This window comes from Dipodomys ordii, unplaced genomic scaffold, assembly GCF_000151885.1.
Source record: "Dipodomys ordii isolate 6190 unplaced genomic scaffold, Dord_2.0 Scaffold7, whole genome shotgun sequence".
In the NCBI taxonomy this organism is placed as follows: domain Eukaryota; kingdom Metazoa; phylum Chordata; class Mammalia; order Rodentia; family Heteromyidae; genus Dipodomys; species Dipodomys ordii.
In genome coordinates, this window is record NW_012267223.1 from 5,342,566 (window position 1) to 5,361,359 (window position 18,794).

The 18,794-nt window shown below is 40.8% G+C and overlaps 1 protein-coding gene across 7 annotated transcripts in view; it reads right to left on the bottom strand.

Moving 5' to 3' along the window:
• Window positions 1–18,794, bottom strand: part of Bptf (bromodomain PHD finger transcription factor) — a 142,774-nt gene that overhangs the window by 73,464 nt on the left and 50,516 nt on the right. For 4 of the 7 annotated variants that reach the window (XM_013037928.1, XM_013037926.1, XM_013037924.1 and 1 more), the window contains exons 3-6: window positions 16,070–16,293; window positions 10,456–10,662; window positions 9,743–9,931; window positions 1,147–1,334 (exon numbers count right to left, since the gene is read on the bottom strand). In XM_013037928.1, coding sequence (XP_012893382.1) covers window positions 1,147–1,334; window positions 9,743–9,931; window positions 10,456–10,662; window positions 16,070–16,293 — 808 coding nt within the window. Of the gene's footprint in view, window positions 1–1,146; window positions 1,335–6,111; window positions 6,301–9,742; window positions 9,932–10,455; window positions 10,663–16,069; window positions 16,294–18,794 lie in introns of all 7 variants that reach the window. The other 3 variants (XM_013037929.1, XM_013037925.1, XM_013037930.1) reach the window with 2 other exon arrangements.

An 18,794-nucleotide genomic window follows, 5' to 3' on the forward strand; every position in this document is an offset into this window, starting at 1 on the left:
GTTTTTCAATGAGTGGAATGGAAGACTGAAAAAAAATGGCAGACCTCACTAAGAGTCACAGTGAAAATGGTGTTTCAGCCAGGTGCTGGTAGCTAAAACCCTAGGTACTCAGGAGGCAGAAATCCAAAGATTGAGCGTTGAAGCCAGCCCAGGCAGACAAATTCCCCCAAAAAGATGCTTCAACACTTCAAAGCAACTGTTATAAAGTTAATTCTTGCTTAAATACTCTGTAAATAATTATCAAATCTGGGAGACATGGGTACAGTCCCTTCTTCCTCCTCTGATTTGGCTCGGGGAAAGACACTGAGTACTCGCTTTAATCCATGTGTCCAGCTTTAATCCTTGTGCACCGTTTCCTATTGCCAAGATAAGCTCTACCAAGGGCTGCAGTTCACTAGAAGTGGTCCTAGTAAAGAATCCATGGACGCTGGGTGCCAGTGGCTCACGCCTGTAATCCTAGCTACTCAGGAGGCTGAGATCTGAGGATCGAGGTTTAAAGACATCACGGGCAGGAAAGTCCCTGAGACTCTTATTTCCAATAAACCACTCAAAAACCAGAAGTGGTGCTGTGGTTCAAGCATTAGAGTGTTGGCCTTGAGCTGAAGAGCTGAGGGACAGTGCCCAGGCCCAGAGTTCAAGCCCCACAACCGACTAAAAAATAAAAAAATAAAAAAAAAAGAATCCATGGCTCTTACAGCATTTCTATGTATGGACTACAGCAAGCTATACAACTGGCTTTTTTAAAAAATCATAATACAACGCTAAATAACAATTTTGCTCATCACTCACTAATACCCTGACAAATGGATCAAATTTAATTCAAAAGTAGGTCTATAAACTTGTTGCCCTTGGGGCTAGGAAGGTGGCTCAGTGGTAGAGTGCTTGTCTTGCAGGCATGCGGCCCTGGGTTCCATTCCTCAGCACCACATATAAGCAGAAAAAGCCAGAAGTGGTGCTGTGGCTCAAGTGGTAGAGCGCTAGCCTTGAGCTGAAGAGCTGAGGGACAGCACCCAGGCCCAGAGTTCAGGCCCCACGACTGGACCCAAAAATAAAAATAAAATAAAACTTGTTGCCCTGGTTTTTAATGTCAAATAATCATAGTAATTCATCCTGTATAGGTGCTGGTTTTAAACAGAAGGAACAGACCTCTTTGCCCTCCTTGAACTGTTTATTGGCTTCATGGGCTGCAGCTGCCACCTGCTGGTTCTTCAGCTGACTTAGTTTGCTGTCAGGATTCCGCAACCTGGTGATGATCCGAGTTGAGCCGGATGCTCCTCTTCCAGCACCAGGGGACTCAGCCACCTCCCCATTAGACTTCTCTAGTCTGAAATCACCTAGTGTCAAGCAAAAAAGCCACAAAGTAATTGTTGACAGGAATGCTTTATGAATGCTTTACTATGTTCAAGATCCAGAAAGACAAAAATCCTTGAATAGACAAAAGCAAACTTCATTAATTCTTAAGTATTTTACTTAAAAAATTTAGAACTTCATTGTAAGTCATTTCTGTTTCACAAAAAAATAGAAATGTGCTGAAATATCTGTTTCAAAGCTCATCTATTAGAAAATATGAGCAGCTGCTAGAAATTTACAAGTACTAAACATAGTAACTCAAAACAGACATTAACAATGCTGCCTTATATTCAGTATGGATTTCTGGATAGAATTAATTTTAGAATAATTTCCACTGAAATTCTGTGTAAGGAACTAACAGTTTTGAGCTTATCTTATAAATGTGTCAAAGGGAAATTATTTTCATTAATGTAAAAAGTAACTAAATTAATGTACTTAATATAATAAAGCCTTTTCAACATTTTGATAACTCAGTTTTTTGTTTGTTTTTGTTTTGTTAGTCATGGGGCTTGAACTCTGGGCTCAGGTGCTATCCCTGCGCTCTTCAGCTCAAGGCGAGTGCTCTACCACTTGAGCCTCAGCACCACTTTCAGTTTTTTGGTGGTTAACTGGAGATAAAAGTCTCACGGACTTTCCTGCCTGGGCTGGCTCTGAACCACCATTCTCAGCCTCCTGAGTAGCTAGGATTACAGGCATGAGCCACTGGCACCAGGTATTAACTGTTTTTTAAAGTGATGGATCACACTGCCCAGAAGCCATTTCTGCTTTGTTCATTCACCAACCTCCCTTGGGCTGAACAGGTTAATCCATATGAAAGCTAGAGCACCACCATTGGCTTAACATTGGCTAGGTAGATGCACAAAATCTCGGGGTTTTTTGTTTTGTTTTTTTGGTCGGTCATGGGGCCTGAACTCTCGGCCTGGGCGCTGTCCCTCAGCTCTTCAGCTCAAGGCTAGCGCTCTACCACTTGAACCACAGCACCACTTCTAGCTTTTTCTGCTGAGGAATGGAACCCAGGGCGAGGCAAGCACTCTACCACTGAGCCACCTTCCCAGCCCTTGTTTCTTTTCTTTCTTTTTTTTTTTTTTTCAGTTTTTATTTCCTTGTTTCTTTTTTAAAGTTTTTTCAAAAAAAGTTAAGACACAATATGGCAAGGACAGAGAATTTAATTGATAATATATTATAATGATGCCAATTTTAAATACGTAAGGACAAAGACAGGTTTGGGAAACTGGCTGTTCATTTTCTGGGGGCAAAATGATGTAAGACAATTTAGTAAACCTCTTTCACTTAACCTGTGTCTTATATCCTTTCTTTCCACTATCATATAATGCTGGCAGGCTGCCTATCAAGTATCTTGCCCCTCTGTTATGAATAAGACCCAGAGATTGGCCAAAACCATCATGTGACTATTCAAGGAACTGGCTAGATGGCCCAAGAAATGCAGCATCCTACTCAACTGTTTAAAATCTGGAGGTAAAGACAGATCTCTTTAGATCTGAGTAGGGAGTAGGGAGCTGGCTACTTCTACCCTATAAAATGTTAGTTGAAATAATGCACCTGAGGCTGTCAATAATACTGGACTTCCCTGTCAACCATGCTAGCAAAATTCACTTTCCATTTCAAACAAGGTGAATGAATGGATTTCTGGCCAAACAAATAGGTTCTACATAATTCTGGAGAGAATTTTAAGACTTTAAGTCCAAAGTATGGTAGTGATGAAATCACAAAGGAATGGGGACACTAAGTATCCTGCCATGCGGGGATAGAAGGCTGGTAACCTGGATGTTGTGGTGATGAGATGGTTGGTCAGACCATTCCCCTTTTGCTTGGGTCTCAGCTCATGATTCTATTCATGCTGGAATTTTATACCAAGAGGCTGAACTTAGGTGCCTATTACTTGGGACCATCCAAAACAACCTGGAGCAACAAGTTTATACATACTGTTTGGTCTACTTTGGATTTCTTGAAAATAGCAAAGGAATGGCAAATGCTTTGTAAAAGAAATCTCTCAATGTACAGCCACTATTTCAGAATTAATCTTTGCCATTTGTCAAGTTGAGTAAATTCATGACCAAGTAAAACCTGAAATAGTGGAGAAAGGGAATGAGGCTGAGAGTAGCGTTCGTAACTGAACCAACTCTGTCCAAGAGCTGTATTTTTCCAATTACAAAGGAGTGAATCAGACCAGGCACAGGTGCTCATGTAAGTAATCCTAACTACTTGGAGAGCAAAGATCAGGAGGTTCCTATCTTGAGGCCAGCCCCAGAAAACCAGCAAAAAGTTCACAAGACTCCATTTCAATGAAAAAGCTAGGCAGGGTGGCATATACCTGTCATCCCAGCTATGAGGAAAGCTTAAGTAGAAAGTGTGTGTTCCAGGATAGCCCAGGCAAGAAACAAGAGACTCTCCCCGTAAAAGAACTAAAGCAAAAAAGGGCTGGGAGCACTGCCTAGTGGTAGAATACCTGCTTGGCGAGCGTAAGGTGCGCCGAGTTGAAACCTCAGTACTTCCCCAGTTAACAATAATGAAGTAGTGGCTCACTGTGAGAAAACTGGGTAGCAGAGTGCAGATTACTCTCCCTCAGCCTCTCTGGCGAGGGACAGGCTATGGAGGGCAAGAGTTACTGGTCTATGAAGCTGACAAACTGAGGATGCAGAGAGGTTCACCTCCTGGGATGTGAAGTATAAGTTACTGGGGTACCTGGCACCCTATAAGGGAGTGCTGCTGCAGGAAAAAATTACAAGCCTCCCAAACTGGTACATTTGACTGTTCAATACTACAGCAATTCCCAGCAAGCTATCCCTAGGAGCAGCTAGCAGGAATGAGGCTGCTAAACTGAATGGCCTCCAGAAGCGCCCCCCTAGTATGTTTTTGTTCCTTGTTTTCCATGATCATTCTTCTAGATTTCCCAGAGTACCTCCGCTGCCAGGGTAACGGGTGTTTCAGGCAATGCAGTTCAGATAAGCCATATCCAGACCTGTCAATATGAATGAACAACAAACAAAGTCCCAGATTTGACTCTAGATACTATTACTGGATGTAACTGTGGGACGGAAAAGAGTTTGGGGTCTGTTGTAGGTAAGCTATTTGCATTATGGGATAAGAGGCATTTTACTAACTGTATGTGAATAAATGTGAGTCAATGTGTGTGTGTGCTGAGCAACCAAGGGTGGAATGCAACTATTTACTATGTTCTATCTGTGCAGGCCGCACCATTCCTTGGAAAGCCACTCCTATCCCATCCTCACAGTTTACTTCTGCTGGAGCCATCAATCATAATACCTTGCCTTCCCTGGCCATAGGGGTGAGAACAATAGGATCCCAAATAGGCCACTCAAGTTCTTTCCTCAAGGATTCTGGATGTGGAGCAGGAGGGGGTCTTCCCTTTGGGTCACAGACCTCAGGAAGACATGAAACCAAACTGCTGGTGCCACCTTCCCTGACACTTGGAAAAAGCTTGTCTGTATTAGGAGAGAAGGAAATTAACACACAGATAAATGTAGATCCAAAAGGTGGAGGAGAAAGAGAAGAAATCAGAAAGAGGAGCTATACCTGGGGGGGGTCCACTTACGCCAAACAATGTCTTAGACTTCCCACCTATATGAGCTAATTAATTTTCCTCTTCCTGTAAGCTAGTTTGATCACTTGCAATTGAAAAAGTCCTAAATAAAATGTATCTCCCACAGATAACATACCACATATAAAATTATCCTTTAAACATTATAGGAAACTACTATGAAATACATGTATATTCTTGGGATGGGGATGGTCGTCCTTATTAATACAGAAAATCCAGAGAAATCCTAAAGAAAAAGATCAATACGTTTAACCATACAAAAACGTAGAAACTTTGGTATGACTAGACAGCTGATAATTAAAAATGAATAACTACTGTAACAATACATGTAAATCCAAAGTGCAATAACCATACAGAAAACATTTCCAAAATTCACTAAAGAAAAATTTCAAACTCCATAGGAAAATGTGAGCAAAGACATCAGTAATCAATTCAACTAACACATAAGAAGTTCAGCCATATATATTAGTAAGCAAGGGTATCCAAATTCATGAAACGCTTATTTAAGAATATTGAGAGTGTAAAATTTAGGCATGAGAACAGATATGTCTGTGAGTTATTAGAATTACCTTTTGACCCCCAAGTAAAGGCCATGCTTTTAAACTGTCTCTAACATTTGACCAACAATGCTACTACTGCTGGCCATGCTGACAAACATATAAGACTGAGGATGTGGAGAAGCACTGCTCCTGGGAATGGTAAGTATCATGCAGAAACTCGAGAGAATGAATTTAACCTCACAAGATTCCTGACAAGTGTTACTGAATAAAAAATAAACAAAAACCACCATGCAGAACAATGCATGCAGGTTAATCCCATTTATGTAAAAAGAAAAGAGAGCGGAAAAGAGAGAGAGAGAGAGAGAGAAAGAAAAAGAAAAAGAAAAAAATAATAAAAAATGAAACTGCGAAAATATATGTATATGAATATAACGCAGATTGCTGGTGGAAGGGTGGTGAAAAGAAAGGGTCTTTCTTTTTTTCCCCCTCTGTGTGCTTCCATATTATTTGAAGTAAAAAAAAAATAATAACGAGTTCAAGTGCTACTTAAAAAAAAAAAGGAAGAAAAAAATGGAAAAGTTCAATCTTTCCACCCCACCAAGCTTTTTTTTACAAAAACTTGAAAATATTAAAAAATAAAAATAAAAAATGCTTCCTTTGCAGGCAGAAGTGAATTCTTACCTATCTCTTCTTGAATAGAGACAGGTGTATGGGACTCTCTTTCTCCGTTTTCAGGGTCATCAGCGGCCTGAGCAGAGTCACTCGGGGAAGAATTGAGCTCACTGCTGCTGTTACTGTTTTCCACATTGGGCTGCACGGAGGAGGTGGGAGCACTAGTCTTACTGCTGTCACATGGCTTGTGAGAGTCTTCTAGAAAAATAGAATATCTCATTTTTAAATGGAAGAATCACATCAAAAATAGCTGTCAGAAAAGGCACTTCATTGTCTTGGGATTTCATTACAAAGCTTGTATTTTAAAAAGCAAGGCAGGTTGTGTATGAAGAATGAAGTACACTAAGCAAGACGACTTTGTAAGCACACCCAGGAGGTATTTGAAAAGTCCTCTTAGTCTAGTGGAAGGCAAAGTTTCAGAGAGCCAGAGCCAAAGCAAAACCAACAGCCACAATGACTGCACAAAACTTAAGGTGCCGCAATTACTGCACAGGTGGTGTAGCCAGATAACAACGACTCTTGTCTTCAACAGTAGTGAAAACAGATTTCCACAAGATTATCTATGTGTTAGTTTTCTGCCTAAACTACCTGCCCCCCCCAAGTTGTGCCTAGACGTGAGTAGCTTTTCCGGACAATTTAATACCATCACAAAGAGCTTAGTTCTTAAACGTAATCATATTAAAATTAGTACTTGCACAAACTGAGAGCCTTAGTGTTTCCACAGCAATTCGGAAATCAGAAGTGCCACTCTGCCCTTCTATGTCACTAGTGAGGTACATTTGAAGCCACTCCAACTAAAAAGTACTTGACATTCGGTCATACTATTTCAAACGTATAAGCTCCTAAGATCTTTTTGTGGAAGAGTCAACAACCAGATAGAATATGGGAAAACAGGAATAATCCTAAAAGAAATGAAAGTGACCTTAAACTTATAGACATTTACTCACTTATTTCAACTAAGAGAAATGTGAAATGAAACTATATGAAGAGCCCAGTGTCAGTGGCTTCATGTCTGTAATCCTAACTACTCCAAAGGCTGAGATCTGGGGACGAAAGTTAGAAGCCAGTGTGGGCAGACAAATCTGAGAGACTCTTATTTCCAATTAACTAGCAAAAAGCTAGAAGTAAACATGTGGCTCAAGTGGTAGAGCATCAACTTGCAGCAGAAAAAACTGAATGAGACAGCAAAGCCCTGAGTTCATGTCCCAGAAACTGCGTGAGGAAAGAAAGAAAAACAAACAACAACAACAACAAAAACCTAACTACGTGGAGAAAGTACTATTTAGGTATCAGATTGGCAGAAATTCAAGTCTCACAATCTGCTGAGGCAGTGGCTTCAAACAGTCCCACACACTGCTTTGGATCTGGACAGAGGGTCGGTGGTAAATCAGAGAACCAACAGTGCATTTACTACTCACCTCGCTAAGAATCTGTCACAAAAGGAACTAGCAAGAATTCTACATTACTTATCTGATAGGTGATTTGGCAAAGCATGATTTTTAACAGAAAAGACTAGAAACAACAGGGCAATGGCCCAATAAAAGATCCACGCATTACAAGAAGCGAGGCTAATCAGTCCAAAGACAGCGTGGGCTAAAAAAATACGTAAGACTCCAAAATAATCAGCAAAATGCCTGGCTGGTGGTATGAGTCAGTTGGTAGACTGCCAGCCTAGCAAGCAAACAGAGCGAGAACAAGTCCCTGAGTTCAAACCACAACAGGAGGAAAAAAAAAAAAAAAGATGCCAGGAAGACATGTACTTTTGAATCTAAAATCCAGAACACGGGGGCTGGGAAGGTGGCTCAGTGGTAGAGCGCTTGCCTTGCATGCATGAGGCCCTGGGTTCGATTCCTCAGCACCACATAAGCAAAAAGAAAAAAGCCGGAAGTAGTGCTGTGGCTCAAGTGGTAGAGCGCTAGCCTTGAGCTGAAGAGCTGAGGGACAGCGCCCAGGCCCAGAGTTTAAGCCCCACAACCGGACCCCCCCCCCAAAAAAAAAAAAGTCAAATTGCTACTCACTTTCACTATGTGGTCTTTCAGTCAGATCCACATAAAATGCTTTGGATTACTGGTAATCTTGAAAAGGAATTATTCTTTTTTATGTTTTCCTATAACTTTGTTAAGCTATACATTTGTTATTTTTCCTTTGTGTAATATCGTCTATCAGACTGCACGGAAACACAGTGGGATGCACTGAACGTAGCCTTAAACTGCATAGAATACAAAAACGGGAGGACCACACTATAAAGAATTGGGTACCCATTTAACACAGGCATGGCCCTGCGTTCAATGCCCAGCGCTGCAAACACTAAAACTAAAATGAAATAATAAAAGAGAAAGCAATTTCACAGTAATAATTGGATAACCTGAAAACATTTTGCAGGGAGGGGGAAGAAAACCAAACAACAGAAGGAAAATAAATTAGAACAACACAATTTACATTTCTGACCTAATTGTCTCTGTTCATTCAGGTGGTGTTGGCATTTGAACGTAGGTCCTTGTGCTCGCTGGGCAGGTGCCCTATAACTTGAGCCGTGTTTCTAGTCCTTTGGTTATTTTTCAGTTAGGGTGTTGCTGCACTTATAACATGTCAGCGATGGTACAGTTTGAAAATAGGTGATACTGTTTTTCCCAGGCATAGAAAAGGATCTTTAAGGATGTCTTTCCAGTACTACTCTTAGTTTTTTGTTGGATTACACAAATGTTTACTTTTCTAAAGAACATAATAAGCCAGTGGCTCATGCCTATAATCTTATCTTCTCAGGAGGCTCAGATATGAGGATCACAGCTTGAACCCAAACATGTGGACAAATCCAAGAGATTCTTATATTCCATTAGACGGCAAAAAAGCTGAGCAAGAGGATAAGGCCCTGAGTTCAAATCCTAGTACCTACACACACATACACACATACAAAGAAAGTCTTTTAACAAAAAGAAACAAAGAAGAACCACAGCATATAAATAAGCCCCTCAAAGCTCCTCCCTCACAGGGACTAGTCTCTTCGGAAGAAGCGTTTGTTGTGTGGTCGCCAAGATTTGCTGACACAGTTACCTTTATCCCCAACTTCTGTTGGCTCTACAGCAAAAAGCACAACAAAACTTTAAAGACAGTCTTTAAAATTGCTTTGGGACAAATGGCCACATTCAACCAATCAAAATTTTAAAAGAAATTTTAATTTTAAAAAAGGCTCAAATACAACTTACGTAAAAAACTATACCTTGCAAAAAGGTTTTGTGATGATGGATACTGTCGTAACATTATGAATTTAAAATGTCGAAATGACACGAGAACATGCAAACATACAATTAAGGTGTTAGTACATAGAGAGCTCAAGGGGCCAAATCTTTCAACGCTGAGCCATTAATACGTAAGTAATTCAAACCCGAGCATCTGCCACAATGAGCTGGTAAGCAACTATATACGTCTAGTAACAAAACCAGCTTGATGAGGTTTAAAAAAGCATGAGGATTATGATGGGTTGGAACTTTACATGTTAGGTGACAACTTAGCAATGAGGAATGGCATGTGAGCAAGCAGCATGAATGAGCACATACTTTAGAGCTCTAGGTGACACTCAGCTTGTGCTGCAAAAGGGAAGGATCCCCCCGTTACAGAGGCACGGATACACGGCCCTCTGTACCTGGCACATCCTGGGGGAGCTCGGATGCCACCTTCTTCTCTGCCATGTTGCTGCTATCATGGGTTTCTGAGAGACACCCCTCGGGGCTCCTCCCTTCACAGGGACTAGTCTCTTCGGAAGAAGCGTTTGTTGTGTTGTCGCCAAGATTTGCTGACACAGAGTTACCTTTATCCCCAACTTCTGTTGGCTCTACAGCAAAATGCACAACAAAACTTTAAAGATATTCTTTAAAATTGCTTTGGGACAAATGGCCACATTCAACCAACCAATAAAAACGAGCAATCACCAAAAACCTGTGGCTCTTTGCTGGCCGTTTTCAAGCAATTAAGAATCTTGGACAGTTTTGCAATGGGTAACTGCAATGGGTAGTTAATATTTTAAGAATGCTTAAGGAATTAACCTAACACTGAACATAATTTAATCACATATAAAAGTGTGTATTTTAGTAAGATAAAAATAGTGACCTTTCAACAATCACACAGCGAATGGCAATTCCTTAGGAAATATTTAAGTAGAGATCCAGGAATAGTATTATTATTGCGAATCTATCAATCTATCAAATTCATTACAAGGGACAGAGTATCTTAATTGCATTTGAAATAAAAAGTAGTTGTTTGCAATAATTTTTTTCATTGTCATTTTGCAAGTAAAAACTGAATGCTTCACCAACAAAACTAATGAGGCAATTCTTACGAAGCAAGCAATTCTTTTACCCTCAGATTTGCCTGGCTCCCGACTGTCATCTGATGCTCTGCCATCGGTCTCTTTTTCACAGGACTGATCTTCAAACTCCTCTCTGCTTGGCTCGGCCTCTTTACAGTTGTTATTCTCAGTTTCATTCTTGTCTTTTTCTACTTCTTCTGGGCTTTTATCATTATCAGTGTCTCCTTTTTTGGCTCTTATTGAGTCCAAAATTTCTTCTACGATTAAAAAAAAAACAAATTCATAGTCTTATTTGCATATACAACAAAAGTATCACCAAATGCCACTTAGAAGTTATTGTGTATGTTATTAAAGAGAAAAGTTAAAACATTTTAAAACCATTATAACTACGAAATAATATTACAACGCAGTTGTGTTTACAATACTCAATATGGGGTTCCTTCACTTTTATAAAGTACATGCTAATTATAGATTTACTTTCTTTAAAAGGAGCTGGGGAGGCTGGGCATGGTAGTGCACACCTGTATCCCAATGCCCGAAAGACTAAGCAAGGAGGATTCTGAGCTTAAGGCAGCCTATGTTACAAGATCTATCTTAAAGTAAAAGTAGTCTGTCATTTGAAATTGAGACTTGCTATAGATAATTGTTACATCTTCTGCCACAGGAAAGACTGCAAGTTGACACAGACTCAATGTCAGCGGCATAATCACAATGCAAGCATCAAAACCTAAAGACCAACACCTAAAGACCTGGAGACAGTCACACTGTCACCCCAGTTATTTGAAAGTTATAGACAGATAGGAGGAGTGCAATTCAGAGGACAGCTTGGGCAAAGTTATCAAGATTCTATCTGAAAGAACAAGTCAGACATGGTGGTGCATTATCTATAATCCCAGCTACACAGGATGCCTAAGTAGATGGGTCTCGGTCCAAGGCCAGCCCCAAGCAAAAGTGAAATCCTACTTAAAAAATAACCACAAAAGCAATGAGTACAAAGCAAAAGGGCTAGGAGCATAGGTCAAGTAGGACAGTGAAAGAATGAGTTCAAATCCCAAGTACTGAAAATAAAAACAAAAATGTAAACCAGTACCCTCCAAGACACCCAGGAGGCTGAGATCCAAAGGATCAATGTTCAAAGCCAACCTGGACAGAAAAACCGGAGAGACTCCAGCTCTAAAATAACCCACAAAAAGGAAGGCTGAAGGCATGGCTCAAGTTGTAGAGTGCCAGCCCAGCAAGCAATCTGAGGAAGCTCAGCAGGCACAAGATCCTGAGTTCAAACTCAGATATAGGCAAAAAACAGAAACAAACAAACAAAAAAAAAACATGCAAGCCGGGCGCTGGTGGCTCACACCTGTAATCCTAGCTACTCAGGAGGCTGAGATCTGAGGATCCCGGTTCAAAGCCAGCCCGGGCAGGAGAGACCGTGAGACTCCTATCTCCAATAAACCACCAGAAAACCGGAAGTGGTGCTGTAGCTCAAGTGGTAGAGCGCTCGCTTTGAGCTGAAGAGCTGAGGGACAGTGCCCAGGCCCAGAGTTCAAGCCCCACGACCGACAAAAAAAAAACCATGCAGATCCATCTTTAATCAGCATTGTCGTTCTAGGCAAGGTTTCTAACCCTTTCAGGCTTTTATATCCTCAAGTATAAACTGAACAAATACAGAACTATTTGAAAACAATTTTCTTCCAAAAACTATTTCCTCCCACACTCTCTCATCTTCACTAATCCTGACTGTTGTAAGAATTCAGAGTTGGGATAGGGGTGTGACTCAGGTAAGAGAACAGTGAGACCCAGAGTGCAAACCTCATATAAGCAGTGAGGGGGATGGGAGATGGGAATGAATCAGAATTCAAAGCTAAGAGAGTTACAACATTCCCAACTGAAGGAAACTCAAAGCCTATCCCAATCCTCTTCATCATCCAAGCCATTCAAATATCTCATTTTACATTATTTCTTTGTACCATTTAATTAACTTAACCATACTGGGTGCCTTGCAGGGCTGATTTCCCCAAGCTTATAAGTACACTAGACTTACCCAAGAGAGGACTTCCATCACTAATTTTCAGAGAAATTTTTATTAGCAAAAGAAAATCTAAGCCAAAGAACAGTGGCTCATAACTGTAATCCTAGTTACTTGGGAGACAGAGATAAAGAAGATTGTGATTTGAGGTCAGCCTGAGCAGAAAAAGAGAGAGAGAGACACACTCATGTCAACTGGAAAAGCTGAGCATGATGGGAAGTATAAATAGGAGGACTGAGGTTGAGGCTACCTGGGCAAAAAGCAAGACTGTATCTCAAAAACAGCCAAAGCAAAGGGGGTTGGGACATGACTCAAGCAGCAGAATGAGTACAAGGCCCTTAGTTCAAACCTCAGTACTGAGCACTTCTCTCCCACAAAAGGAAAGAAAACCTAGTTTCCAATCATATTTTCCTTAAATGCACACTGCTTCTCTATCTTGACCTTCAAATATAAAAACTTTTCCCAGCCAAACTATTGTACACCCACTGTACTTTCCTAAGCGTCATTTGGTGGAGAAAAAAAAAGTGTTGTTTTGTTGTTGTTGTCTTTTTGTTTGCATGTTATTTTGCAGGTCCTGGGCACCCAGGAACTAGGTGCTGCCCCAGAACCTCTTCGTGACCAGGGCTAGCTACCACTTGAGCCACAGAGCCACACTCAGCATTTCTGAGCAGTTTATTGGAGAGTCTTATGGGAACTTCTCTGCCCGGGCTGGCTTCGAACCGCGATCCTCAGATCTCAGCCTCCTGAGTAGCTAGGGTGACAGGCGTGAGCCACTAGAGCCCAGCTTAAAAAAAAAATTTATTAGTCATTTATATTTAGACTACTTAGCTCAGATAATCAAAGGTAGTATAGGATAATCCTAGCTTCTCTGATGTTCTATGAAAGTTTTAATTTCAAATATCAACTCTTAAATTTATTTGTTAATTTATGTATACTGATTTTAGGCTAAAAAATATGATAGCCATACCCATAAAGAAAAACAGCAAAAAAAAAAAAGAGGAAAAAATTTAAAAGCATGAAAAGGAAAGCAGAGAGACAAAAACAGAGAGAGAGAAAATAGATTGCTAAAGCAAATTCTTTCATTTTTTAAATGTCCTTTTGATGTTATGAGGGGGAAAAAAACACCTGTAATTTTTTGACTGACTGACTTTAAGATCAGCTATAAATGATCAGCAGTCTTCAAAAGCACTTTGAACAAATTGGCCACCTGGGTTCTACAGGGAAGAGTCTGTGCCACTGATGTTTTCACATGCAAGACTCAAACCTTTCCCACATCTTGATGACTATTTAGAATAATCAACTGGTAAAATCACAATTCATGGTTGAGTTTCAGAAAAAGATATTCACTGTACATTACCCACTTAAATAACAAAATATTGTATTGTAAAAGACCTGTACAATTTTAAAAATAAAGATTTGAACCTGTAAAAAAAAAAGGAGAGAAAGGAGGAGGAGGATTACATATCTCATCTATATTATATGTGTCTACCTATAAACATTTTATTTTTAATTTATTTATTTTTTTCCGTCGTGGGGCTTGATATATGGGCCTGAACGCTGTCCCTCAGCTCTTCAGCTCAAGGCTAGCGCTCTACCACTTGAGCTACAGCGCCACTTTCTGTTTTCTAGTGGTTTATTGGAGATAAGAGTCTCATGGACTTTCCTGCCCAGGCTGGCTTTGAACCGGGATCCTCCGATCTCAGCCTCCTGAGTAGCTAGGATTGCAGGCGTGAGCCACCGGAGTCCAGCAAACATTTTATTTAAGTATTTATTTTTGGAGGTGGTGGTGAAGAAGGAATTTCCAGTGGACTATATTCTAAACCCAAATTTCTATAATGAACAGGAATACTTCCAAAGTAGCTGTGGGATATGGTTATGGATACTTGCTTATAGTCTCAACCCTTGAGCAGATAAGGCAGGAGGATGGAGAGTTCCAGGCCATCCCAGGCCACATACTATATAACAGGCACATTACATAACATATATAATATATATTACACATTTACATTTCATATATATATATATTACACATTTATATTGCACATATATTACACACACATATAGAGAAGAAAATTCAACTACCAAAAATAGTTAAACTCTCCTAAAGTCGATAAACACCTATATAAAAACTAGAGTAAGAATTTTAAAGGAATTATGCTATTAAAGAAATTAAAATTATTAAATCAAAGTCTCTAATACACGTTGTTACAAATTTCTGTTACTGTGTTGCAGATTATTATTGGCAATTATCATAAATCAAGCAATTTGGTTTTCATCTCATAAAAATCCCAAGTTAGAGGTTGGAGGGGTAGCCAGGTGGTAGACCAGCCAATGAGCAAGAGTCATACCAAGTTGGAGTCCCAGTCTCAGATAAGTAAGCAAGTAGATAGATAGATAGATAGATAGATAGATAGATAGATAGATAGATAGATAGATAGAATCCTAAATTAAGGAACTATTAGTTAAGCCGAGCACCAGTGGCTCACATCTGTAATCCTAGCAACTTCAGGAGGTTGAGATCTGAGGATTGGGCTTCAAGGCCAATCCAGGCAGCAGAGTCTGTTAGACTATTAACAGTAGAAGTGGAGGTGTGGTTCAAATAGAAGAGCAACAGCTTTGAATAGAAAATGGTCCCAAACCCTGAGTTCTGGCAGAAAAACGAAACAAAACAAAAATTTAGATAATATTTTGGGTATTTACCTGGACTATCACAGCTAAGATTTTGGTTTCCACATGTATAATCCTAGGAGTCTGAGATCTGAGAATCATGGTTTGAAGACAGCCCAGGTAACACTATGACACTCCAATTATCCAGCAAAAAGCCAACTGGAGGCATGGCTCAAGTGCTAGAGCACTAACTATGAGCAAAAGACCAAGTGAAAGTGCAAGGCCATGAATTCAAGCCCCTGTACCAGTAGGGAAAAGGGGGGGAAAAAGGAAAAAGCCTGGGGCTGGAGCCATTCCTTAGCAGTAGAGAAATTGCCTAGCAAGCATGAGGGTCTACCGGGGATAGCAGTAGAAGGGTATGAGGAGGTTTGAATTAAAGAAACTAATGGAGCCAGGCACTGGTGGCTCACGCCAGTAATCCTAGCTTTTCAGGAGGCTGAGATCTGAGGATGTCAGTTCAAAGCCAGCCCCAGCAGGAAAGTCCATGAGAATCTTATCTCCAATAAACCACTCAGACAAGAAATGATGAGGTGATGCTGTGCTCCCTTTGAGCTGAAGTGCTGAGGGAGGGCATCCAGGCCCAGAGTTCAAGCCCCACAACTGACCAAAAAAAAAAAGAAAAGAAACTAGCGGACTGACTGTGGTGGTGCATGTCTGTAATCCGAGAACATGGAAGACTGATGTGAGACAAACACAAGTTCGAGGCTAGTCCAAGCTATGTAACAAGACACTGTTTTCAAAAACTCTAACAAAAGATAAAAAAGGAAAGAAATGATATGAATATTAACAAAGACCAAGACAAGAAATAAAACCCTGAAATGAATAGTATCTGGTGAACTGATTGCCAAAAGGGTTAAAGTAAAACATGTAATTTGGACATTCAGGTCTATTTTAAAGTTTTATGGTGATTTGAAACCATGAATTTATCTCAAATTTAATACAAAAAATAAATAAAACAAAACTTCTCCCCTCACCATTAGCTGCTGCTAGAAAGGACTTGTTGCTGCCCCGAGCCTTATTGGTCAGGTCTTCCGTTATGTCCATGTGCCGGTGCATTTCCTCACGCATTTCTTCTAGAGTTTTGCAAAGTTCTGCTTCCCAGTAATCTTTGTCTAGACAGTCTATTAATTCTGCAAGTTGAACCTTTGTGCTGTAGTACCAAATTTTCTTTTCGTTTTCATTTTCCGTATCTTCTTCTCTGTGGTAGAATGAGGGAGGAATGGGACACGTTAGACATAATGGTACTCAGGTAACAATTCCACAAGTGTGTGTGTATAAAAGCTCAATGTGAGCACACAGAAATGTCTTCAGGTCGTCTTCCAGTCTTAGTCAAACTCCATTTACTCTTATTTCATTTAAGCAACCTCTAAGTGTTTTGATTTCTGAGCCCTCAGCCTCTTAGAAGAAGATAATTTGGGACCAGAGCTGGATAAGAGATATACTTAAACATGACATATAGACTACCTCAAAATATAAAGCATTTAATAGAGAATAGATAAGAGTTCTACGTCGATCAACTTTAACGTCAGCAGAGAAGGGCTAGGAAGGGGGCTTAGTGTTAGAATACTGCTTAGCATTCATCAAGTCCTGGGTTTGATTCCACATAAACAGAAAAAGCCAGAAGTGGGGCTGTGGCTCAAGTGGTAGAGGGCTAGCCCTTGAGCAAAAGAAGCTCAGGGACAGTGCTCAGGCCTTGAGTTCAAGCCCCAGGACTGGCAATTAAAAAAAAAAAAAAAAAGCCGGGCGCCGGTGGCTCACGCCTGTAATCCTAGCTACTCAGAAGGCTGAGATCTGAGGATCGAGGTTCAAAGCCAGCCTGGGCAGGAAAGGCCGTGAGACTCCTATCTCCAATAAACTGCTAGAAAATCGAAAGTGGTGCTGTGGCTCAAGCGGTAGAGCGCTCACCTTGAGCTGAAGAGCACAAGGACAGCTCCCAAGCCCCATGACCGACAAAACAAAACCAAAAGCAAAAACAAAAAAACAGCAGTGTATACTGTACATGATGGATGGCTGGTGACTGTAAACCTAGCTAACTAAAACAAGAAGATGGAAGGAGGGCTCAAGTGGCAAGTGCTGCCTAGCACACATAAGGCCTTGAATTCCCTTGAACTCCTTGAAAACCCCTGTACCAGTCCAGTGAGAATTTTAACACCTGAGCCCATCAGAAATATGCAAGCTCAGTACATGAAAGGGGAGAGACCAGGTTCACACTAAAATGTAGGTTAGCATTTCACAAATGATATAAACTGCTGAGGAAGTCATCTTCATTGAGCAATAGCATTTCATCTTTTTCTCATAAGGGCAGATACAGCTCAAATTGAGGTGGAATAGCTTCCTTTCTTGTCTACAACTCTCCTGAGTTTCCATCCATTTTTATTTTCTTTTTTGTCAGTCATGGGGCTTGAACTCTGGGCCTGGGCGCTGTCCCTCAGCTCTTCAGCTCAAGATTAGCACTCTACCACTTGAGCCAAAGCACCAGTTTCGGTTTTCTGGTGGTAAACTGGAGATAAGAGTCTCATGGACTTTCCTGCTCAGGCTGGTTTCAAACCAAGATCCTGAGATCTCAGCCTCCTGAGTAGCTAGGATTACAGGCATGAGCCACCAGTGCCAGGCCCTATCTACTTTTAAGAGAAGTGGAGACTTCAACAGAGATAGTCATTAGCTAACAAAACAAAACAAAACAAACAAGGCAGATGAACACCTACATCAAGATTTCACAAAACACTCCTGGTATTTCCACTCCAGCTCAAGAGGAATTAAGCAATGTGTGGTATACAATGACTTTGTTTCCTCACTGGAGGATTGAAGGAGCAGAGAGAACTGGGTTTGAAGACAGGCCGTGGGATTAGGAATGCGGCCTTTGAACAGTGCTTACGAGCATGTTGGAGGCCTGGAGTTCCACCCCACCACTGTAAATAGAAAAGATCTGGCTTTGAACGGATCCCGACATTTGAGACATGAAGGCATGGACAGTACAAACCTCTGAATCTCTAAACCGTTTTGTTCACTCCACTTCTAAAATGCCTTAGGAATGCCGGGCGCCGGTGGCTCACGCCTGTAATCCTAGCTGCTCAGGAGGCTGAGGTCTGAGGATCCCGGTTCAAAGCCAGCCCGGGCAGGAGAGACCGTGAGACTCCTATCTCCAATAAACCACCAGAAAACCAGAAGTGGCGCTGTAGCTCAAGTGGTAGAGCGCTCGTCTTGAGCTGAAGAGCTGAGGGACAGCACCCAGGCTCAGAGTTCAAGCCCCACGACCGACAAAAAATAAATAAAAATAAATAAATAAAATGCCTCAGGATCACCATAGCCTTGAAGGTATTATGATAAAGCATCTATTACAGTACCCAGCAACTCGTGGATGATCAGAAAATATTAAATACTACCATTAACTTAACAAAAATTTAGAATTCCATGAATAAGCCATTCAGGAGCTCTGATGCAGGAAAGGGTATATAAAATCTTAGAGCAATGATAGGATATTAAAAATACTAAAAACGAAGAAAATGGCTGGATGCCAGTGGTTTATGCTAGCTACTTAGGAGGTCGAAATATGAGATCATAGCTTGAAGCCAGCCCAGACAGGAAAGACTCCATCTCCAACTAACTAGCAAAAGAGCTGGACTGAAGGTATGGCTCAAACAGTTGAGCACCAGCTATGAGCAAAGAAAACTGAGCCAGAGCTTGAGGCCCTGAGTTCAA